The 24,841-nt window shown below is 38.5% G+C and overlaps 1 protein-coding gene across 1 annotated transcript; it reads left to right on the forward strand.

Annotated features, from left to right (window-relative positions):
* Window positions 1-168: 168 nt before the first annotated feature.
* CLPTM1L (CLPTM1-like) lies at window positions 169-24,841 on the forward strand (the record flags this gene model as incomplete). Its single annotated transcript, XM_010021457.1, has 16 exons — window positions 169-269; window positions 2,209-2,398; window positions 3,615-3,757; window positions 5,699-5,777; window positions 9,682-9,799; window positions 11,021-11,115; window positions 11,736-11,820; window positions 13,618-13,721; window positions 15,754-15,819; window positions 16,922-16,972; window positions 17,625-17,707; window positions 19,367-19,401; window positions 19,733-19,788; window positions 19,871-19,915; window positions 22,942-23,057; window positions 24,345-24,841. Coding segments are annotated over 16 exons (1,452 nt in total), but the record flags the coding sequence as incomplete, so codon positions are not given.

Raw genomic sequence — 24,841 nt, forward strand, 5'->3', positions numbered from 1 at the left:
CGAAAGAGAGGAAGGAAGGGATAGCAGGAAGCTGTTTTGGATGCATTTTCTTTCTTTCCCTGTGTACGTAACCATTACGTGACTGGGGAAATCCGTATTCTAAGCGTACCAGTGCATGAATTCAGTATTTCCATGCTCTGATTTCTCTGTGCTGTGTTTTGATTTCAGCTAAGCGTGTACACTACCACACGGTCAAACATTGGTGCTGAGAGCGATATAGATCTGGTTTTGAACGTGGATGATTTTGATATTGAGTCCAAATTTGAAAGGTAGGTATCCAAACTACGAGATCTTTGTTTAATTCTGAAGTATGTGTTCTAACTGGTGGTTAGAATACATATTAGGTGTGCATAAAGCAAGGTAGACTGTTGAATGAGTAGAGTTGTTCTTGCATTTTTGGGGGGGAGGAGGAGTAAAAGCTATTTTTGCATTCTGTACATGCTATTCGGTTCCTGCTATGTTTCATAAAGTAATACCCATATTTGCCATGTTAAGGCAGGAAAGATGTTAGCTGGATTTCAGCCTTAAAGTTGAGGACGAAGTGGTGCTGTTAATAAAACCAGTATTTTTCCCTTTAATTAAAGGTTCTTAGAATTTTTAATGCCTTAAGTGTTGGTAGAGTGATGGAAACGATGTGCGAAGTTCACCTGGCACTGAGGGATAGGCCCTTAAACAAATTTTTCTCACACTGAAATCATCTTGTAATTGCAAGAAAGCGAGCTTGCAAGCCAAAGCTATACTGGTAAATACAGAAATGCTTGTTTCTGTCCTGTAGATTTTACAAATCCTGTGTCATCTATCTTAATTTTCAGATTCCACTCTAAACATCCATCTCACTAGCTGTGCTAGGTCAGTAATGCACGTGTGATGTGCTGAACTTAAAAGTGTTGGTTCGTGTGGAGCCGTGTGCTGTTTCAGCCAGAGACACAAATGTTTTACAAAAATGTGCTTTGCTTATTATAGTAAAAATGACTTTCCATTGTGAAAATCTAAGTCAAAGGGCCTGGAACCTGGAAATGCTTTAGACTTTCCTCTAATAACAAGTGTAGCCAGTCTGCTACTTGCACGCTGTTTGTTCTTGGTAGCTGTGGCTTCAGACCTGAAATAGAGCTTGGAAGTCAGTGTTCTCTTTTCCTATGTTTCAGCAACATGCTTTTCTGTAGCTGTTTCAGTGCTGATAACCATAGAAGTAAACCTTTGTTTTCTGGTAGGTTTGGGTTTCGAGATCTTCTGAAAGGGATGTTGGTGCTGAGATGGAATAAGATTGTGCCCTTACACAGGTTTCTGAGTATAACACTGCCTCTATACAGTTAAAATGATTAGAACTACTTAGTTCGTGCTTCTTATTTGCTGCCTCACTTTTGGTTTGGTTTCTTGTTTTGTTTAAAATAGTTGCCTTGTTCTTGACTCTCTTGTTACAGAGTCTCTCTCCCAGGTTCTTTCACATTCTGCGCTTTCTATAATTGAAGAACATGATCTGCAGTCTAGGTCATATTAAACTTGGTCAGACTTGAAAATACAAAACCTGTTATACTGAGGTAGTCTCCTAAGCCACTGAAAGTACTGAGAGTAAAACAAGCCCAGCAAATTCACAGGAATAGGGGAGGCAATACGCAAGGTTGCAAATAGAGTGACGTCTTGGCTAACTCAAGGGTTAGCGAAGACTTCATGGTTTGGGGCTCCAATCTAGAGTTCTGCGCTTGGCATGCCATAGCTGAGAAGATATTAATGCAAAGTGTTTGGCAAAACTTAGTGATTTTCTTTTTAAACTTTGTATCATGTATACGATCTGTGACACACAGACACATGGAAGGCTGTTTTCTACAAGTGCTGTGGTAATTTTGGCCCTATGACCTACTGGCAGGGGAAAACAACAAAAAGAACTGGTGATACAGTTCTGCGTTGTTAGGGTAATGAAAGTATGAATTGGACAAAGATTACACTATCTGAAGATAATAGTATAACTTTGGAAATGCAAATATTGATACATACTGGAGTATATAAATTGATATCATTCAGCCATGGCTCATCATGACATATTAGCCCTAATTGTTCTGTGCCAGGCAAGCCAAATGTCTTCCTTTTTCTTGTATGTTCTCAACCAATTTTTGCTTGCCTCTGGAACATCGTCAGTGATCCTTACATGTAACAGATAAATATTTCAGTATATGCTATGTCATCTCATAACATATTTATTTTGTGTTTTAGGACAGTGAATGTCTCTGTACCAAAGAAAACCCGAAATAATGGCACATTATATGCATATATATTTCTTCATCATGCTGGCATTTTGCCTTGGCATGATGGTAAGCAGGTGCATATAGTAAGCCCTCTGACCACATATATGGTCCCTAAACCAGAAGAGATTAATTTGCTCACTGGAGAATCAGCCACACAGGTAGGTGTTTTTTTCCCGTCTATAGATGAACAACTGCAAAAGAGAATTGCGTATATAGACACTTCTAGCATAAGCATTTGCTGTGCTTGCATCTTCACAGCAATAAGGATATTAGGAAAAAAACCCATACTCCTCTTCTTGGTTATCAGCTTGTATGCAAACAGTGAAGCACTCAGCACAATAGAGGTGAAGCCCTCTATGACATTGGCTGCTATTAAACACTTTGCTAGTTAACATTAATTACTTCTTTAGTAATTCATTGCTTTCTGTAGAAATACTGTATCATTCTATAACAGTGAGATGCTGCTTTTTATAGTGAACTGGATTCATGTGAAATAATAGGCTTTGCTTTTATAAAACAGAGATATGAACTTGAGTTTGATATTGATGAGTGACCATTGTCAAAGTGCTGCTTTTTCCTTAGGATGTTCTTACTTTTCAAGTGAACAAGAAAGTATCCGTTGGCAAATGCTATGATTACTCGTTGAGGAGGGGGGAAATGTAGTCTTATTTAATTAAATACTTGTGAATGGCTTTTGTGTCTCATATTAAATGGAGCTTGAGAATTTCACTCTGTTCTTCTTTGGAATCAGAAATACACCTTTAGCCAGGAGTGGCGTTTCTGAACCCTGTCAGAATAAAGTTTAAAATTAGCTGAGGCTACAGAACAACACTAAACACTGTCAGAACAGTTGGTGTTCATCCAAAGAAAAGCAAGCAGAATGCCTTGGGGATAAGCATCTCCTGAAAGCTAGAGCCATACTTAGTTTCAGCACTTGCCTTTGGAAGCTCAGAAGTTCAGAACAAGTGGTCTGATACTCTTACCTCCCAAAATTATTATGCCTGATTATTCATGTCATTTTGCCTCTTTTAAAGTAACGTCTAATTACCCTACAGTCCTTCTTCCAAAGTGACTTTCTCTGAGTAATGTCCACATTCGTGAGGTATTAATCAGCTGAATATTCATTGTTGATGAACAAGGCTATGAATGAGCACTAGAAGATTTTCAGTGTTAGATTGTGGTGGGCCTTTACAACCCATTCTGCTGTATTTGAGCAAAATACTTGATCTGGTCAAAATTAAGGTGAAGTGTTTCATAGTGGGGTTTCTATTTTATGATATAGTTAATGACTCCACAATTTCTGTGAGCTGCAGTATAATCCTGTTCTAATTTTTGCATTGCTTAGCAGTATGTATGTTTATTCTATTTTTAAAGCAAATTGAAGCAGAAAAACAGACCAACGCTCTAGATGAACCTGTCTCTCACTGGAGGTCAAGATTAACCTTAAACGTCATGGCAGAAGATTTTGTGTTTGATGGATCATCCCTCCCTGCTGATGTTCACCGTTACATGAAGATGTAAGTGTATGACTTCATTGCTAGGTTTGTTATTGTAAACATACTGCATATTTCTTAAAAAATCCTCTCTGGCCTCTCTTAGTAGCAAATTTGCGTTTAAACTGGCACTTGGGAGACAAGAACAGGTACTCTTAATGCTTGCATTTCAGTAGTGACAATTAGTAATGTATTATGGACTAGAAAACCTTATTGGAGGTATCTTGTTGCTGGGCAGCTTAGAGATCAAAATACAACTACAAAGACACAAGTAAAATGTAAACAAGTAAAACAGCAGACTTTGTACCCCCTTGTTCTCAAATCACACTTCTGGCCTTTAAAGCATTTACTGTTCCCTTGGTCTTTCTAGCTATCCTTCACCTGCAAAGTAACTCTGCAAACTGCAAGTGCTGAAGAGGCACAGCTGATCTCCTGTGACATCTTTCTTCTCCCTTTATGATTGGCTTTATTTTACTTTGACAGTATGTGTTCCTACGTTATGCTATCTTCTCAAGAAAATACTAAAAAGCAAGGCTAGGTTTTTAGGTCACTAAATGCAGGCAGTAGCTTCTGTTCACAGCTTGCTTAAATTGCTTCCAGTGTTAACCATATAAATAGTGCTGTGTTGGCTTGTGCTGCTGAATGTTGATGCCTTTCTCTACAAGTATCCTGTTAAATCCAGAAGTAGTTGCTTAGTCAGCAGATCCTGGGGTTCCCAGACAGAATAGATAAACCTAGTAACTCATAAGATAGGCCCATAACAAGAACAGGTTGAGCTGGGGTTAATGAACAAGGGTATTTTTTTCTGGTCATGTTTGTATAGGCATCAGTGCTGTTTTGTCATTGCATTATACTGGAAATAGTTTGGATATGAAATAGCCTGCTGCAATTCCACTAGCAGTAGCTTCAATTGTAGTTATTATACAGAAATCTAAACCTCTTCAGTTAACTAACTAAGCAGTATTTCTGAGCCTTGATGTAGTACTTTTCTATATTGTTGTTGCCCATTGTATATTTAGTATCCAGCCTTTTACCATGCACTGAGATTTCTTTCTTTTGTCAACAACTAAAATTCAACTTTCAGGCTTTAAAAAGCTCCATTATGCCAGTTCCACAGACTTCTAGTGAGAACATCCCAGAGTAGATAACTGCCTTTCTAGTGGAGAACTTTAAGAATTAGTTTCTCTGGGGGCATTAGGCTACATACTTTTCTTAGATACTGACAAAGCAATTGCATATAGGTCATCATTTGCTAAATAACTTTCCAGGGGTCAATTTTGTAGAGGAACCAAGGGCTGTGAAGTTGCTATCATTATCATGCAGGTTGGTGAGGTGACAGAGCAATCCAAAGAAGAGTTCTGTCGAGAAGGCAGAGATTTCTGCTCCTTGTGCAGCAGTAGTATCTAGCACTCCTGCGTGTGTGCCAGCTATCGAGTTCCTAGTCCCATGCTAGCAAGAGCACATGCTGTTGCTGACCTGATGGATGTTATTGGGGGTGCACAGGCGCCTGGGAGATGGGGAGGAATTGTCATCGTTGCAGTAGGAGAAGGATACTTGAGACAAAGGATACAAATATATGGTAGTAACCTTCAGCACATTTCTCTTCAACAAGTTTTTTAATTTCCTTTACTCTTGGTCATGCAACAGCTTCAGCATCATCACAACCGATTTCATTTGTCTTTTTTTTTTTTGCTTATTCTGTCTTTCTACAGAAGTGTAAAAGCAAACTTCTTGTAAAAGCAGAAATATGACCTGCCTAACTTTTTTAGTACAGACATCTCTCAATGAAAGACTCCAGGCTAGTGGCTTCTTTGTTGCTGGGTGTTAAAAGAAACCGACCCTGAAAAGATGGTGGGAAATGTCTACATGGGTAGATCTGAAAGTAATGAATGAGTGCTAATTTGAATAAAAGTAGTTTTCTTTTTAGATCACTACAGTCATAAAATCCATGTTTAAACATCCTAGGGTTCAGTTGGGGAAGACAGTGCATTACCTTCCAATATTATTTATTGATCAGCTAAGCAACAGAGTGAAAGATTTGATGGTGAGTAATAGAATACCTTTAATTACATTTAACAGTCCTAACAGTAATATTCAATGTTGTTTTAATTAAGATTTTGTCATAGGTTTTTTGCAATAATGAAAAAGTATAAATTCACAAAGTTCTCTGTAAATGACTGTTTAAGTTAATATGGTCAACTGGTAACTACAGAGGCTGGATCTGGGTTTTGAGACTCCCCTCTGGCAGAAGTGCCTGCCAAGCACTCCCTTCTATTCCACCAAAAGATACTTAGATTCCATTGCTTCTGCCTTTTGGGTGAATATGGAGGACATCACTGCAGCACCGGCTGTAGTGGGGGCAGTCTTATGAGCAATTTGACTCCCTGAGCTGAAGAAGTTGTGTCAGCATCCCAGAGTGGCTTCTGGTATCTTCTGAGCTTACTGAACACAGCTTATGCTGGTACTACACTGGGATAAGTCAGTACTATTCTCTTATCTCCAAAAAAGTCATTTGTAGTTAAATTTTCTGTGGTGGTCTCTTATCATGTTAGAGTAACCTGAGCACCTGAAGGCTTGCTGTTGCAGTACAACCAGTGATTTTGTGTACCCAAACAAATCAGGACTTAGCAACTTCAATAATGGAGTCACAGGAGGATGATGTGGATGAGATTTCTGGAGGCTGCTAGTCCAGTGCCCCATCTCAGGGTAGGGTCATCTGGAGCAGGCTGTTCAGCACCGTCTTCAGTTGGGTTTTGGATATATATCCGAGGATGGAGATGCCATAGCCTCTCTGGGCAACCTGGTTTAGATTTCAGTCACCCCTGCAGTTAAAAAAAAAAAAAAGTGTATTTTATACATTTAAATAGAGTTTTCTGTATTCAGGTTTTTTCCAACTCTTCTCTTGTGGGAAATCATGCAGTTCCTTTACTACAAGTTACACATGGCAGTCCCCTGCGTCTAAATCATGGTCATCTTAGCAGTTCTTAGTTAAGCCCTGCAGTTCTCAGTTGCACTGACTGGAATTTAGCAGAATTTCTGAGAACAGAAGTCTTGGGGAATGTCTCAAAACTGTTAAATGAGTATGTCTAGATTCAGTGTCTTCTAGATGGGAGCCTTGGTAGATGTAAACTTTCTGTAGACCTTCTAAATTGACTTTCCAATTTATTAACTTCAGCTCAGACAAAAGAATTTGTTACTTAGTGTTAGGGATTGGGGAGAATCTTCTTTAAGAACTTGTATCCTCTCCACCCCAAGGTTGTTTGGCAAAATAAACTCCAGAGCATTTGTTACAAATCTTTGTAGCAGATATTTTTGTCCAGTATTCCTTTAGATATGCTTTTGTGATGTTTTTATCAATGGTCATTGTCCTTTGTTTTAAGTTTTTTACCACAGCTCATTCAGTTCAGTACATTCATATGAGCTTCTAACTGGGCATGTACCCTCTTTACAAATAAACTCTGCATTCTCATGTTATTAGTAACATCCCTGCAGATGTCATGCATGCCATGGTTAATGCTATTGTAACTCACTGCCTTAAAGTTGTTACAGATCCTGAGAAGTGCTGCAGAGACTGTTCCATCAATGCTAGCAAATTTATGCTTCAGCACTGGCTTATGTGACTACTCAGTAGTGACCTCCCAAACTGCTCTCAAGCCCTACAGAAAGAGGGGTCTAATAGTATGGATATTGGTGAGATAGCGAGGGGTAAGTGAAGAGCAGGAAAGAATAAGGGAGGATGATAGAGCATTTATGGAGCAAGGTCAGCATTTGACTGTAAGTCAGAGCATGAACTCTGTTTGGTATGCCCGACCTACAGTCATGGAGCTGAAGATGCATTTTCCCTGCTTGTGCTAGACTGTGTATGTTTTGAAGTGGCTGTTGCTTTGACAAAGGTGTAGGTCTTCTGTGGTAAATACTGTAGTATAGAGGTGGTGTGTTCCTCATGTTCTTAGTTGTTCTTGCCAGTGCTGGGGGTATGGGGATTGTACATGCTTCTGATGTAAGAAAAAGAAAACTTTAAAATTCATACCACTGAACTTTCTTTGTTTACACACTGTTTTGTAGTACTGATAGAGTGCTAGAAGTAATATGTGGTGTTCTGAGGCCATACTTCAAGACTAGGTTGTATTGTAGAGGTTTGGCAACTTCCTGGTTTTCAAAGGCTTTGCAACCATTACACTCAACTAAGTTGTGAGATAGACTTGTGGACTTTTAATTGTTCACTGAGAAGGACTTTGTTCTTCTAATCTTCCTATCTTCATTTAATTTGATTTTTGTGTTGCAGAATTCCTATCTCCGTCTTGTATTAAAATCTCATTTTCTGCCTACGCTACCCCTAACTCCTTAGTAGTGTTTTGTCTGTATAGAGAGCACTTGCTACTTACCCATGCATTTGCAAAATTTTTGTTTCCTGTCTGTTCTGCAGAGATGAAATGTATTTTCTTTCTCTCTCAGAAACGGTGCTGCTATCTTTGATAGGCTGAGAAATTGGACTGAGAATGGATGGATTACAGGCATCCTTTAAAAAGGAGAAGTCTGGAAGCTGTTTATATAGCTTTTGGTAAACAACTGTAGAATCTTGCCAGCATTCTCTGTCCTCATTTCTAACCTTGCTGGTTTCACCCTGGTTTGTTTGTTTGTTTGTTTTGCCTTTTTTCCAAAGTTCAGTGATCCCTGGCACCATTCTAGTTTCTCCAGCTTTCTTCCTGCTGTATTTATAAAACTTTCTCAGCTTCCCTTTTTCTCCCTTGCATGTGTACATATTCTGGCACTGTCTGAAAAGCTCTTGGGATCTTAAGAGAGTGATGAGGTTGAGAATTGTTTGTACTTACTTAAGAAAAGCGTGAATGGGAGGGTGAACGCAACCCCCAGTTCACACCTGACTGATACACAGAGAGGCTAAAATTGTGTTCCGTAACATAAAAATCAGAAGCAGCCCATTCGTCTCAGATAGGTGTAATCAGCTAAGTAATTACTGTAGAAACAGGTCCGGTGTAGAGTAGCAGTTCTGAGGTAGGAATTATGATTGGGTAGTAGTCAGGAGCTGGCAGCAATAGATGCTGAAGTGTTGCAAAGAGTGCCTGCCTGCCTTCAGCTGTCCTTGCAAGTTTAGAACATGCTGCCTGAGCTTGTACCTAGGTAGTTGCAGAGAATTCTAACATCTGTGAGGACAATTCTCTTTTGCTTGCTTTAAACCTATTTAAGAGACAGTCAACTATCACGCAGCAGGAGCTGAGGCAAGTTAAGATTTCCCCCCCAGCTTAAGGGGACGCCAGGTAGTTCTCATCATCACTAAAGTGTAGACGATACAGTAGAATTCGGTGAGTTTTATTTCTCTTAGAGCAGGAAGGAAGATTTCTGTGGCACACCATATCCACAAGTTCATAAGCAGGGTAGCTTGCTTAGCTTAAGCTGTGGTGTTTTCACCAATCCGAGCAAGTAGCATCATCTTGCTTCCCCACCTTTTGTTTTGAACTGAATTGTAACTTCAATTTCTCTCGAAACCAGCCTAAATTTAGTTAAGTTCCAACTGTGGCCTTTGGGATGTGATTTTTCTTTTTTTAATCTTCTATCTTAGGTAATCTTAGCTTACATATTCAGAGAAGAACTGTCAAAAGAGAGAATTTCTTTGAGCACACTTTTCCCACTTGAGCAGAGGTAATGTTATTTAAACATCTCAGAGGCATTTCTATACAGTAACAGTGAGGTTGTTATAAGAACTTGAACAGAATAAACAGCTAATTTACCGTTTCTGGGGGAAAAAAACCAACCTGAAGTCTTCAAGCATAGTATAGAAGTCTAAGATCTTACTCCCTTTCAGAAACCAAAGTGACATCTTAAAATTGTGTAATTAAATCCGTGTGATATAATCACTTTGCAACAAGGAATGGAAATAATTGTTGCCATTTTTCTTTGTTAAAAATGAAACTATATCTTTTGAAATCCAGGTTATAAATCGTTCAACAACAGAGCTACCTCTTACAGTGTCATATGATAAAATATCTCTTGGAAAACTCCGATTTTGGATCCACATGCAGGATGCTGTGTACTCCCTCCAACAATTTGGTATGTTTTTTATCTTTAATGAGTTTAGGCAAAAAAAAACAAACGACCCAACCAACCCCTCAATAGTTTTCTTTTAAGTACATACATGACACTTAACTTCCTTCTGGTTAGCTGATGAAAAGGTTTAATGCAACAAGTCTTAGGTTGTTCTTCCTGAAGGTAAAGATGCAAATAAAATGTTGACATGTGGTGGGAAATACAGAGGTGAAATAACAATTTTAAAACTAAATTTTATGTGGGTAGTACTGCTGTAAAAGCATCAAAGACAAAAATAGAGGAGAGAGTTTTCACCATGGGTTTCCCCTGTCATCCGTGGAACAGAAAAGCTGGATTGGTGTTACATACGCTTTGCTATAAGCTATAAACAGCTGGTCACTGTAGATATACACCTTCAGTGAAATACAGGTAGCCACAGTAAAGTCTGAGGACTCAAGGTTAGCATGAAGAAGGAATCTTGGTTCTGATCATAACTGAATCTGACGTTTCAGAAGTGGCTGGCCTCTCACTTTGGCTCAGTTACAAATTTATAAAGTAATTCAGATAAACTGGAGGCTTCACATGCATGAAACTATTAAATTCTATGTTTCGCTTAAATGCAGTGGAGCAAGTGTACACTTTTACATTGAACTTAATATGCTCTATGTTGGTGATGGTATAGCCAAGCTTTTACTGTCTTTAAATGTCTGTTCCACTGTTCCTGTGAGTCTAATCATCATCCTTAAAAATCTGCATCTTATTTTCAGGGTTATCTTTGATGACTTAGCTTTCTCTCACTAGACTGTAGTTGGCTTCTTTATGCCAGAGGAAGGAACTATATTGTATCTGAACTGGTGTTGATGTATACGAATATGCGATCTTTCCAATCCTCTCATTCTAAGCTATTCAGACAGTAATTGAACTTCTTTTCAGGCCAAGAGATCTTAAAAGCTGCTGTGCTGTATTATTTTAATGATTCTTAAATCCTTAAAATTCTTAAAACATGTTAAAGGCGCATCAATCTACTTGTAACTGATAGGTTTTGCTTAAGGCAGGCCAAATAATTCACCAAGATATAGATAGACTTAGGTTTTATCAATAAAGCTGCCATCATGTTTTAGATTTATATTTCCTTAACAAAACATAGGCAGGTGACATAGGATTTCTTTCATACTTGACTCTAGCATAACAGCATTTAACTGTCTGGTACTTCTTCTATAATTATTTGGTGTTTTTTTCTCTTAGGATTTTCAGAAAAGGATGCAGATGAAGTAAAAGGAATTTTTGTTGATACTAACCTGTACTTTCTGGCTTTGACATTCTTCGTAGCAGCATTCCATGTAAGTGGAGAAACTTTGGTTATTAGAAATTACAACTGTTCTAGGAAATAGTAATTTCAGTAGAGTAATGGAAGTGTCTTCTGGTGTAAGTCAGCTGTATTTCCAGTACAGAATTAATACAGAAATCTCCAGGAAGACAGAAATTTGAAATAACTAGATAGAAACTTACAATCTTGACTGAAATATAAAACATTTAACTCTTTCTTAGTTATAGTTGAACCAAAGCCCCTCAAATTAATATACCTGTCAACATAGGTTCAAACTTCATTCCATTATCCAAGGTTTACTACTGCAGTGGCATAGCTGGGGCACCAACAGCAGGGGTTGAGTCTGATTTCTAATCCCTGGAGAAATTTAGATCAGCACAGTGCAGTACTAGTAGTGGCAGTATTTGGAATTCATCCTGTCATTTTGCACTGCTTTTAGAGGTTGGGCTTCTAAAACAGTTTTTCCATTTAGCTTTTATTTATTATGCTGAATTTTTTTATTTCTGAAGCTTCTAAACCTTTTTTCAATGGTTTTTCTTGAATTCCATCTTAAATGCATTTTTAACAGTTCAGCTGTCAGTCTCTAGTAAGTGCATATTTCAAGCAAATGAGTATGTTTCTTGCTATTTGCAGCTTCTCTTTGATTTCCTTGCATTCAAAAATGATATCAGCTTTTGGAAGAAAAAGAGGAGCATGATTGGGATGTCTACAAAAGCAGGTATGGGCTAGAATGTGAAATCATGTGCTGTGTAATACGTACTTTGTGTTTTAAGTCTTGCTTTAAGTTGACACTTTGCAGGTTCACCAAGATGGTAAAATAAGATGGTTTTGTGTATGAAAACAGGCTGGTTCTAACTTTGTTAACATTGTGTTAACGTGTGTAATACGTACTTTGTGTTTTAAGTCTTGCTTTAAGTTGACACTTTGCAGGTTCACCAAGATGGTAAAATAAGATGGTTTTGTGTATGAAAACAGGCTGGTTCTAACTTTGTTAACATTGTGGTCAAGTATGACTTCCTCTTAGGTGCTTATGTCACTTCCAAGGTTTGACTGTCTTGCAGTTGAGAATTAGTTTAATATTAGGTCAGTTGCCATATTTCCCTTGTTGAAGGAACAGAAAAATACTTTGAGAAAAGAATGAGGACTAGAAAAAGTCCTGTGAGTGGAGAGAATGTGCTATCATGGGTAATGCTGTCCTGCAAATCCCATGTAGATAACTACAGGTTCTAGAATATTTGGGGGAGGGAAAATGCTGTAGCATAACACTGTTGTTTGATTTGGGCTTTTACATAAGTAGGAGCAGAAGGTCCTCAGGTGGAAGAGCATGGGAGGGTTGAGCTGACTTGGATGTAGGAAAGATGAGAGAAACATAGTAGTCTGATACTCTGCCAAGCCTTCCTAGGGACAGGTGAAGGTAGTAGCCAGCCTTGGGCACTGGAGGTTTAACATGCCACTTCCCAGCCTTCTTTATTGTACTGGTACTGCGTGTTTTTCTAACAGATTTTTCCATTCTGATTATAAACCAGAATCATAAACCAGAAGTCTTTTGACCTCTGAGTCTATCCCTACTTCTGCCAGATTTAGACTGATTGAAACATGTGAGGAATATCAATACCAGGAAAAAAATTTGGCATTCTAAATTGTGATGAACAGCAACATGGTTTTCTCATGTGGAGGATCTGCTTATCATCTTTATCACAGTGCATTTGTTTTTGAAAGGCATTTGTATTGCTGTTGGCGTATGTTAGTAAAAATACAAAGCAAAAAGTGAGTAAAGTCAAATTGGAGACTGAGTGACAAAGGGCTTTTTTAACCTTACTATCAAGAGATCAATCTTTGGTCTCCAGTAATTGATGATTCCTTCCTCTCTTTAGCAAGCCTTTGTCACCTTTCTGCCTGTGTCTTTTTCTTGCCCTGAGGGAGAAGTGTCACAGGCTATTGCTCCAGAATGGTACAGTGTAATTGTTGATGTCTGAGTGTCTTGTAGATCTTCTTTTTTTCTGTCCTTGCTCTGGGAGATGGATATTTGAATCTAAGAATTAGTTGGTAGACACTTAAAAGTATGCAAGGTTTTGCAAAACCTGAAAAATAACCTATATACTTCTTACATACATATACTTCTTAACATTTACAAGCATTGTTAGTTGCATGAGTTTCAAAGGCTGACATTTTATTACCTCACAGCCTTCCAGCTCCTTGAGACAAGATTCATGAACGTAGTTCATAATAGTACTGATACATTGCTGAATTGCTGCAGTACAGAAGTTTCCTTAAATATTCCCATTTCCTTTCATCTTTTGTGATAAAGATTTCAAAAAATACCTTTGTTCTTTATTTGGCTGGAGTTATATAGATCACTGGCTGTTTCTAGGACTACTTGATATATCAAGATATATATAAGTTTATGCTTAAACTGTGCAAGGTGGATTTGTAGTAAATAGGCCAACAAAATTCTGTTATCTCATCTGTTCATTTAAATATTAATAAGCCTTTAATTTTCATTATTTCCCTCTAGTACTTTGGCGGTGCTTTAGTACTGTGGTAATATTTCTCTTCCTTTTGGATGAACAAACAAGTTTATTGGTACTGATCCCAGCAGGCATTGGTGCAGTGATTGAGGTGAGTTCTTAAAGCTGTAGAACTAAATACCAGTATTTGCAGCAACTTCCATAAGAATGCTAAACTATCTACTGGAAATATACTGCTGTAGTATGCTGTCTTTGCAGCGTTGTTTAACTGGCTTTCAGTGGTGAAGGAGATTGTATCCCTTTATAACTAAACTGGAAGTATCATTTTTCTCTGGGACGATCAGGTGGTATTGTGGAAACAAAACATACAGCTATGCTGAGGTTCCTTCCTACCATATTATCTCATAGGCATCTTGACCGGGCATGTATAACCATGTCTAGAAGCCTTCATGGAAACATTTGTCAAAGAGCAGGCTGTGTGCCATTGAGCAGGCTGTGTGCCGTCAGGCACTGCTGCAGGTCTGCAGTGTTCTCCCCAGCTGTGACTGAGGTGCTCGGAGATGTAGGAGACTGCTGGCTGTGTTCATTATTCCAGAAGAACAGGTTCAGTCAGTGGGCTGCAGGTACTGCTTAGAAGCCTGCTTTATGTGCAGTAAAGCACCAAGTCAGCAGTAGTAGGATGGGGAGATCTCTCTACCTAGCAGTGTTTGTAGATCTACTTCTCTGTATTTAAAATAAGTTCAGGGCTCTCACATGGAATTTTCAAGTACACATCTGTTATAGTTGCAGTTAATCCCTGAGGAAACAAAACAGCTCAGAATTTGTAGTTAGTAATTAAATTGTTGAATGCAAAGTCACAAAGTGATCCTTAAGTTTCAGTTTATTGTACAAGAGAGATGAAGCTCTTGTGAAAACTGTGAACAGCAGTGTCCTAAATAGTACCATTTCATTGACTGTAACATTATTTTTCAGTAGATTGAGATTTTTAAATGTGATGAGATTCAGATCTCATTTGGTGGTTATGCCTGTCTGAGATGGTTTTTCAAGCTGCCAAAAGATCCGTTAAACAGATCTCTCTGAGATCCATGGTTCCTATGACTGTTTGGCTCCTATCATCTTTCTCATGCACCTTATTTTCCAGTATGTTGCTTTGGATTGCAGGCTGGGGGAACTGGGTTGAAAGGATTATATAGGAACACTGTGTGGGACACTTAAACTGAAGGGAAGTGTTCTGTAGGTTCTGTTGAAGTAACATTCTCTCCTCTCGAGTGATGGTGAGATAACATGGTTGTCTCAAGGTAAGAATGAACATATGGACCATACATCTCAAAGGGATTTGTCTACTGCAAAGAGCTTTTTCACAGCTTGTTCTTAAGTCCTGTTTCTCATGTAGTACTAATAGTGATACTGCTTCTGTAATAAGTAATTTTTTCACTTGCATCAAAGATGACAGTAAAGGATCATCTTTACCATATTCCCTTTTTGGTTTGGAATATATGTTGAGTGAGAAGAGAATATTGGTGTATCTAAAGTTAAACAAACCTTGCCCACAAAAAGCTTCAGAGAGCATAGCTCTCCTGGTGAGCTTGCTGCATTGAACCTGTATAGATGTGGGTGGGTACAGAACGTACCCTTCGGCTACATTAGGGTCAAGCTGTTACAGCTGTACAGTAAGTAGCCAGACTTACAGTGAATCAGTGGATTCACCGACTTGCTTGTAGCCCACTACTGAAATGTAATGACCCTGTAGGTGCCTGCTTAATCACTGTTGAGAGTTCTGGGACACCTTCATCTTGCAGACCCCAGCTGACCTCAGAGGTACATGAAAACTTGCTTGGCAGGTGGTTACTGGAGAGTGCCTGATGTGGGGTGTATGCTGGTACTGAGAGCAGCAATCCCCACAAAAGCACTGCAATCCAAGTATCCTGGAAGGACCACATTGTTGCACTTGAAGTGCATCCTTTGAGTCTTAATAGTGCAGGCTCCCAGTGTTGTACTTACCTGGTGACACAGCATTTGGTTTGAAGAGACACAGGCAGTGTACTGCAATCAGGCTGTTGCTGCTTTATGCAATGGATGCTTAAAGTAGATGTTCTGGGGTCTTGATTCTGATGTTTAAATCCTGCATAAGACATTCCTTTGGATAATTTTTTATGTGCACATTTTGTTTTTGCTAATCACAGCTCTGGAAAGTGAAGAAGGCTTTGAAAATGACAATCAAGTGGCAAGGCTTGAGACCCAGAATTCAGGTATAGTAGACATTGGCGTGTTCGTTATTACATTCTTGAGTTGTCCATCTCTTTCCAGATTAATGTGCAACTTGGCTTTTAGTGAAATGAAGATGAAAAAAAAAAAACAAACCTAAAAGGTTTCCTATATGTATCTTCTCTTTATAGATAGCTTAATCCAAAGGCTAGATAAGCATTTTCAAACTTACAAATTTGTTTGAGTTCTGTAGGAGAAAAAGCTGTATGTATGTATTTAAGGTGTGAGAAACTTCAGAACCTCTCTGCCAGTTCTTTTAGATATTAACAGGTGGGTGGGAGTGTGCTCCTGCCACTGTGTTGGAAAAGCATTCTTAACTGGCATTGGGATTTGACATAAGACACTGAATTTCGCCGAAGCTGCAGGTATAACTTCTCCATTATGGAACTAGTAGATGTGGTGACATATTCTGGGGACTGGACTGTCTTTGATAAATCCTCTGGGCAAGAATTAAGTCCTGAGACTTTGCAGGAGGTGCAGTGGCAGCAGTGATTGAAATGAACTTTTTTTTTTAATATGAGTGTAATCTTTTTAAAGTCAAGTCCACATTGAAAGTTTCTCTTGTTTGTAAGAGACACAGTTGTTGAATCTTCAGTGTTTACGTCGATACATCTTGAGTAGCTGATAGCTCTAGTTGTTCCTTTGTCAGTATTAAAGGAACTTTGTTGAAGCAGTTACAGTTTCTGGAGATGTGGAGATAATCCATAACTGACCTCTTCGTGCATGAAAATGGTTATGGTTTTTAATAACGGCTTCCTATATCTGCCAGATTCTTAGTGACTTGACTTTGCTTTTCCTTTGTGAACTCCGCTCTCACAACATTTTCCTAAGCAAAGAATTCCTGGATGTTTCGTGTGAAGGGAAAAAATCAAACTTTTGCCTACTTTGTGTTTGGCAGGCTGTACAGGACACTTGCATGACTCTTGTGTAGAGGCTTTATAAAAGCTTTGAACTGTTACCTACCTTAATGACCAAGCGGTTTAGTTTGCAGTTTAAATCTGCAGTTTAGATCTCTGTTTGGGGATCGCATAGCAAGTACTTTTTCTTCCAGTTCTGACTTGATTATACTTTTTTTATGTATTGCAGTTTGGTACATACAATGACTCCGAAAAGAAAACTGAGGAGTATGATACCCAGGTAGGAAGGAATCCTGTGACTTCTGATCTATGAAGTCTACATGAGCAGCCTGCAGAATGACTCATTTCACTCTTTTTATTGCTACAAGTGTATTTTCTGTGTTGTCATAGTTGTCAAGTGGATTATCATCATGTGGATGATGAGATAGTGAAGATTCATTCTGATAACTTGTGAAATGAAACAGTGAAAGAGGTTTTTTTGTTAGCTGAATCTGGTTGAAACATTTCTTTGAGAAGCAGAATTGCAAATGACTTATCTGAAGAGAAATATCTTAAAGGGTTACTATTCACAACTTCGAAAATTGGTATCTGTATTCGTTATTTAGACTGGAAGAATGTTCTTATGCTTTCTGATTTCTGAAAGGAGTTGAATATTGGTGGAAACATTGGTGTTAAGTAGAGAGTTACTCTTAGACTCTGATCTTCGTGCTACCTGTTGGTGCCTATGCTCTAAGGTGCTTGCTTACCTGCATTTGGCACAAAATTTTCATCACCTTCTCTGGAATTGGAGGCATACTGGAAATAACAGCAGACATTTAGGAACAGGAAGAGATTTTCACGAGAAAAAAAAAGTGGCTGTCTTTCTGATAATGCCATGAAAAGTCTGCAGTATGTAAAACGTGAACTAACAAACTATTTTGCTTGTCTATTAGGCTATGAAATACTTGTCATATTTGCTCTATCCACTGTGTATTGGAGGCGCAGGTTACTCCTTGCTGAATGTCAAATACAAAAGGTATTGTATATCTATAGTTGATCTTACATAGAATTGAAACACTCCCCATTTTTTTGTATATTAATTAATTGGAGATGATGGGTTATGGACATCAGTTAGTTTGATGCATGGGCCAGGAACCAGAATAAATTGTCAGTCAGAAGAGGAGGAAGAAAGCTACCATTGGTGTTTAGAGAACTGATAAAGTGACAAGACAGATGAGAGGGGTTCAGTGGTTGAACCTGTCCAATAAAGAGACAAGCAAAAACTGTCCCAGAATTACTTGCTCCAACAAGAAGTTCCTCTGTTCTTAAATATGGTAGCTGGGGTGGCGACCAACCAAAAGCATTTTTAAGAAAGGACTGTATTCCTTTAGAGCTATGGACCTACTGCAACATATTGATCCTTTACAAGAGCTGAAGACTCAGTATTTTATGAAAAGGTGAAACTTGTCCACTTTCACTCAAAATAATATCTAGTTCACTTTGTATTGGGGACATGCAAGCAAGTATGCAGCCATGAGACTTGGTTATAGAAAAAATCTGCAAATGTAAGCATGGTGACGGCCATGTAGACATATTTTTGGGTTCTTTTTATAGTCTTTAGGCCCAGAAGGGAAGGGAGGGAAAGCAAAGAATAGCTTAAAATAACATCAGAGAGAACTACTGTTGCTGTACTTGTACTAGAAACTGGGGCAATTCTGGGCTATTAGAAAAATAGTTTCTTTTAAAAAGGTTCTTGTCTTAGAAAGGAGCTAAAAAAACCCCACAGCATTTAAATTCTGCTTTTCTCCAAAATTCTTGAGTTTATTCAGTGCTGCAGAATACTATATGCCAGGGGTCCTCTGAGCTCTAGCTTAAGAGAGTGAAAACAGTTCCTATTGTAGAATTTTTGTCATTTTTAAATCTGTGATAAGACGTGACTGAATAAAAATCTTCACGGTGATTTAAAAATCTTTTAATCTTGCAGGCATTTTCTGGTGCCTTTTTTAGATGCTTGTGGATTAGTGAAGTGCTCCTCCAGCTGCAGTGTTGCTACTAACATGTCACTAACACAGCAGTGCAAAAATTTTAAATTATGTAACCTGAGCATCATAGTTCTCGGCTGTTCTTATAATCACAAGCGGAAGTACAGAATTTGACTGCTATCTGTTACGTTGCTAAGATTATGCTCCACTGAACATCCGTTGAACAACATTTTGATGTAAGGAGGGAAAAATACAGATTCCTTGTAGTAACTTTTAAAGTGTTTACTATAGTAGTTTGCTGTGAAGGGTATTTGTTGTTTGAAATTTGCGAAGTTGTTACAGTGCCATTTTAAGTGTCTCTTTAGTATTTAGAATACAGTGTTATCCTTAAAAGTCTGTCAGGGTTCAGTGTGCAGTTTGGGTGCATGTTGTCGTTTGGGTGCAGAAGTCTTAGAATGTTCTGAAAAAGTATAAAAGCAGGTGATAAATCTCTCCAAACTTCTTGTGTGGTCTGATAAGCATCCTTCACTTAAACTACTTTCTCTGGAGCCTTTCCTAATCAGAGGTAGATGTGAGTTATTTAGTTCTTGCATTAAGTAATTCACAAAATAGCCAATTCTTGGGTAGTCAGCATGCGGTCATGTAGAGGATGTATTACAGGTATATATTTTTGGATGAGGTAACAAAATAACCGTACTGTCTTTGGTTTATAGCTGGTACTCCTGGTTGATTAACAGTTTTGTCAATGGTGAGTCCCTTCTTATGTTGTTTTTGGGGGGTTGGGGTGGGTTGGGTTTTTTTTCCTATTCATATATCTTCAAGTGGAGACTAAGACTCTGAAGTAGAAAATTAACAGCTATCAGCTGGATCAGTATAATACAGAGCAATAACTTGACTGTAGGTTTCAAAATTATCACAGTGGTTGAGAAAGGGAGAAGAATCAACCCAAAGGGAACAAAGGATTAGATTTACCTTCTCTCTTTAGGAAAGTGAGTGTAAATCTCTAGTTGTGAAAGTATAGTTGTGTGATGTACTTCCATTGTGCATTTGTCTCTAAGTTTTCTATATTTTATCTTCAGGAGTGTATGCTTTTGGATTCCTGTTCATGCTGCCCCAGCTGTTTGTAAACTACAAGGTAAGGTTGAAAAATGATAAAGACTACTTTTCTTGTCTCTTCTTACAGCCTTTATTACAACCTGGTATGTTTTCTTTCCTAGATGAAATCTGTTGCACACTTGCCATGGAAGGCTTTCACTTACAAAGTAAGTAAAGCTCTAATTTAAAGATTGGTGCAGTCATTTTGGAAATAACCTTCTGCAAAAAACAGCTTAATAATATTTAGCTCAAGGCTGACAGTGCTTTTTTTTCTTTAAGAACTAAACTTGTTTGAAACTCTCCTTTTTAAAAAAAAAAAAAAGGAAAGAAACACCAATTTCCATTTTTCATAATGACTTCCACATATGGAGAATATTTGTATCCTAGTTTTGATGGTAATACTGGTTTTTATATTGTTAGCCATCTTGTGTGGGTGCAAGTGTTGGTCTTGCCTATAAATTAATCAGTCTCAATTTAATGCATTATTTCAGGGGGAGAAAGATTATATTAGCAAAGGATAGTTCTTAAGGAACAGATAGGACCACCAGGAGACCTTATTTTGGCAGCTTCCAGGAGCTGCCAGAGACTGAAGTAATGTACACACTGTTCTGTGCTGGGGTGGTAATGGGGAGCTGCTGGGCAATGTAGTGATGGTTGTCAGATGGCAGAAGAGGGGTGGCTGCGTGTCCCCACTGCCTAGACTGCCCTTGTAGGAAATAATGCAGTGCAGTAGCAGAGCTGAACACCAGACCTTGGAGGAGAGGAAGATGAGTTTATTTCAAAACAAAATCACCTTACTAACCCTTTGATACCTGCAAACCCATAAGCACCCACTGTCCGTCCAAGTGGTTTGTAGAGTATTCAAGCACCAAGATGGATGTACCCAAGTATCGCAGTCAGGATTCTTTGTGTTGATATGGAGGACAAGGGATACCCACTGCTGAGTTCCTGTATCTCCTATGTTCTTCCTCAGTCAGCTAGTTTTGTTCTTGTACCCCTAAAAAGCTGACAGTGTTTTGGCTCCGTCTTTTTCTGCCTCTCTGAGTCATTAGGGTTTCTGTAATGGCCTTTGCTTCCCTCGTCAGTTGTGTCCTGAGAAACCCTGGCTGGATGTGTTGGGATCATCAAGACCTTGATGCCATCAGCATGTGCCCTTTTATTCTTCTGCTTCCACTCATAAATGCTCTCATTTATTTTTCCTTTGTGCTGATGTACTACAACTCTCCAGAACATCAGTGCTTCAAAAGAAACTGTTAAAAACTGCTCAAGACACAGTGTCCAATTCTGAACAGGTGATCTGGGACAAAAGAACTAAAATCTCAAAAATTTGAGGTGCCTTTCATAGCTTTTCCGTTTGAGCCTACAGCAGTAGACCAATCTTCTGCTGCCTTAATATTTTTAAGGAATCAGGGGCATCTAAGAAAACAGATTGAAATAAAGCTGCTAGTAGAATAGCAACTAAACAGTGTTTGATGCAGAAATACAGTAAAAAATAAAAAGAAAACCCCTGTGTAGTGTTTCTGACATGTACTAGGCAAATCAGCATGTTTCTTAATAGGGGGGAGTAAGAGGTATATTGGTGAAGTAACTTCACTTCAACCACAAAATACAGTAACTGAGCAGAGACATCAACAGTTAAAGAGACAACAGAGGGCGAGTATCCAAGCAAGTAACCTTTAAAGCAGTAGAATTCTCTTGCTGAATAGCCTTTTCTTACACAGCATTTATGGTTCCTGTTAAGATGCCAGAGGCTACACACAAGCCAGAAAGGCTTGTGTCTATGTAGAAAGAAGCATATGATGCTTTCAATTATGTTTAACTTCCTGGGCTTTGGAAGTGGTAATTTACTTTTTCCTGGCGGTTATCTAAAGTTCTTTGCTCTCTTCTGCACTTTAAAGAGTGAAAAGAACAGTCTGAGGTCTTATCTGTGACTGCTGGTTTAGGAAGCTTTTGAGTTTTTTCCTTAATTTGAACTCTCCTGTTTTGGAAGACCTTGGCAAAAACAAAGATTAACTTTACAGTTTCTGCAGTCTTTACATTTATGCCCTTTATAGTTTTCTAAGAAGTACCTTCAAATGAGGTAATCTCAGCAGAAAACTAGCTAGTAGAATGCTATTAGATGGGCTACCTTGATGCATTCAGTTTCAGTGGCTTATGAGGACTGCCTGCATGCCTGAAGGATGGAGCTTTTTCTTCCTTTCATCCCTGTAGAATCACACACTTGGGTGTTGACTTGGAAAGGCTGCCTTTTCGAACTTGCCAAGGCTTTTTTTTGTTGGTATTGTTCCATGACAAATCTTCTTTGCACAGGCTTGAGAAGTGCTGTCCATGTACTTTGATCACTTTGGATTGATGGATTTGTTTTGACTTGCTGGAAAGAGTTTTCCTGTTGTAATTAATCAGAACTCTATCCTGCCCAACACCCCCAATTTGTTTCATTATATAAACATTGGTTCATTTTGAAGAGCGAATCCTTCTTTGCTTAAAGAATGCATAATTTTCCCCCTTATGGTATGGATTAATGTACAACTGGCTAATATTGAAAGGAGAAGCCATGATACTGACTCGGTTTCTTCACTCAACAGTGAATATTCTTTGCTGGATCTGTTTCCTGCTGTCTTTAGTGAGCAGAAACGGTTTATTGCACCACATGAGTACTAGAGCTGGTGCACTGTAAGAGTTGATTTATAGTCTTCCCTTTAGGCTAGAGCCAGATCAAGAGGAGCTGCCCTTTTGTTTATTTTCTTTACCTTCTCTGACAAAATATTGTTGCCTTTGCATGCTTGCAGCCTGTGTGCATTGCTTTCCCAGCAGATGTCTGGGAATTTAAACTTTCTCGCTTAGGAAAAAGTAGTGAGGAAATACTTTATTATTGCTTCAGAAACAGAACCTATAGTAGGCCTAGTTGAGTGGTGTAGAAAATTATGTTTCAAATAAGGAATGGTTGTTTTTTACTTGTAACTGTCATAGTATGGTCTGTAGTAGACAGTATGGTCTTCATTTTAAAAAGGCACTTTAAAGTTTGCATTAATTAGTTTTTCAGCATAACCCTTGGGTATTGTTATAAATATGGAAGTAGTCTGTGTTCCTACTCAAAAATACAGTTCTAGGAAGCCTGTTTCCTGCAGTTCTGTATGACAGATGACTTCCTTTCTTCACAGCCAACTGAAGTATACTTTTTGTTTATTTTTAGGCATTCAACACCTTTATTGATGATATATTTGCTTTTATCATCACTATGCCAACATCTCACAGGCTGGCGTGCTTTAGAGATGATGTGGTGTTCCTGGTCTATCTTTACCAAAGATGGTATGCCTTTCTTTAATACTTGTCAAAGTTTTTACAGTGCTGTAGGTGGTTGCACTCTTATTGCTATAAAGAACTATAAAATTGTTTGGGGTAGGCTTCAAAAAGAACTTTTGTACCATAGTAATATATAGTATGGTCTGGATAATGGTAGTTGTGTATATGCCTAGTGAAGGGAATGATGAGTAGGAGATCCTGAAAAGGAGATCTCAATACAAATGGGGAGCAAAGGTGCTTTCTCATAACTGACAGTAATCCTGGACCCTTCTTAGCATGCTAAGAGAGTAAACAAGAAATTCCTCTTCTCTCAGCACTCACAGTTTTTGTCAGTTACCTCTTGTCCCTTCCCCAAACAACACTCATCCCTTTCAGCAGATAGTTTTGAATTTGAAAGTTACCAAAAAAATTAACTTGAGACCTGAACTAAGGTGAAGGAGAGCAATTCTTAAGCTTGTATTCACAAACCCATTTAGGAATTCTGGGCTTCTAACCCTTGCTGAGGGGCTATGTGTCTACATACGCTCAGGATCTGAGGCATGCTTCCCACGTTGCTCTACAAGGCACTAGTGAAGGATGTTTTCTGATGAGGAAAAAGCCCTGCTCTGCTTTCCTCTTTATCTAGTTTCCAAACACAAGTTAGCAGATTCTCTTGTAAGTCGAGTATCTGGTGAGTTTCAGATTCTCTAACTAACTAAAATCAGATGGGGAAGAAGGCTATATGCAGTAATTATTGAAATATTGTTTGTAAGTGAAGCTATAGAAAGCATATTCTTGTTCCTAAGAATAAATATTTACATGTGGAGCAAAAAAGAATTTTAGGACAAGTTCTCATTATACCACACTATATGGATGTGTCCATCTAATTAACCATTAATACTAAATGTGGACTTCAGGTTTGGATCCCTATGATCACACATAAGTGAGTAAAATAGGCCCCCTTCCAAGGTATTTTTCTAGAAGTTAAGAGCTCAACAACTTCTCAGCCAGTGGCTGGGTGCTGGTTTTAAGTTTGAGAGGTATCCTGGTCTGCTTGAGAATTACTCCAGCCAAGATTTAGAGGAGCTCATGCATCTCTTAAAAGGCACTGGTATGAGACAACTGGTTAACTCTTAATGTGAAGAAGCTGATGTGTCTGTAGCTAATTTTTAATACTGTTGGGGATTTTGCCACAAACAGGAATAGACGCTACGATGAGAAAGAAATTCACTTTCAAAATTAAGTGGCACAGAACTGCTTAATTCCTTCAGGTATCAGACAGTATTGTAACTACTCATTTGTTTTTTCTGTCAGGCTTTATCCTGTGGATAAGAGCAGAGTGAATGAGTATGGAGAATCTTATGAAGAAAAGCCAAAAAAAAAAGCTCATAGAGAATAACTAAGAATTGAAGAAGATTCTGACCCCTGGACTCTTACTGGCTTCATGTATTATCTGGTCTTAAGGAAGGAAAAACTTATTTAATAAGAGTATTTTTAAAGCTTATGACAGAACTACATGGACGATACATCTTCTATATTGCCAAAATCTAGTTTTGATATCCTCCTGTTTCAGGATCCTCTTTTGTCCTCACAAGGTCCACAGTCTGCTGGATGTTATTTAATAAACTTCCTGCATTTAAACTTCTCTTTGGTTAAAGCCTGAGTGTCCTGACCATTGTAATTAATACCCAAATCTATGTTTTTGAGACAACTCACGAACTCAAAGTGTGGTGCCCATGCCAGTAGGCTATGAAAGAGAAAAAAGCCAGTGTGTTGCAGCAGAATCGAGCACTGTTGCCAGACTGGAGGCT

Source organism: Nestor notabilis, unplaced genomic scaffold (genome assembly GCF_000696875.1).
Source record: "Nestor notabilis isolate BGI_N333 unplaced genomic scaffold, ASM69687v1 scaffold15749, whole genome shotgun sequence".
Taxonomy (NCBI): Eukaryota; Metazoa; Chordata; class Aves; order Psittaciformes; family Psittacidae; genus Nestor; species Nestor notabilis.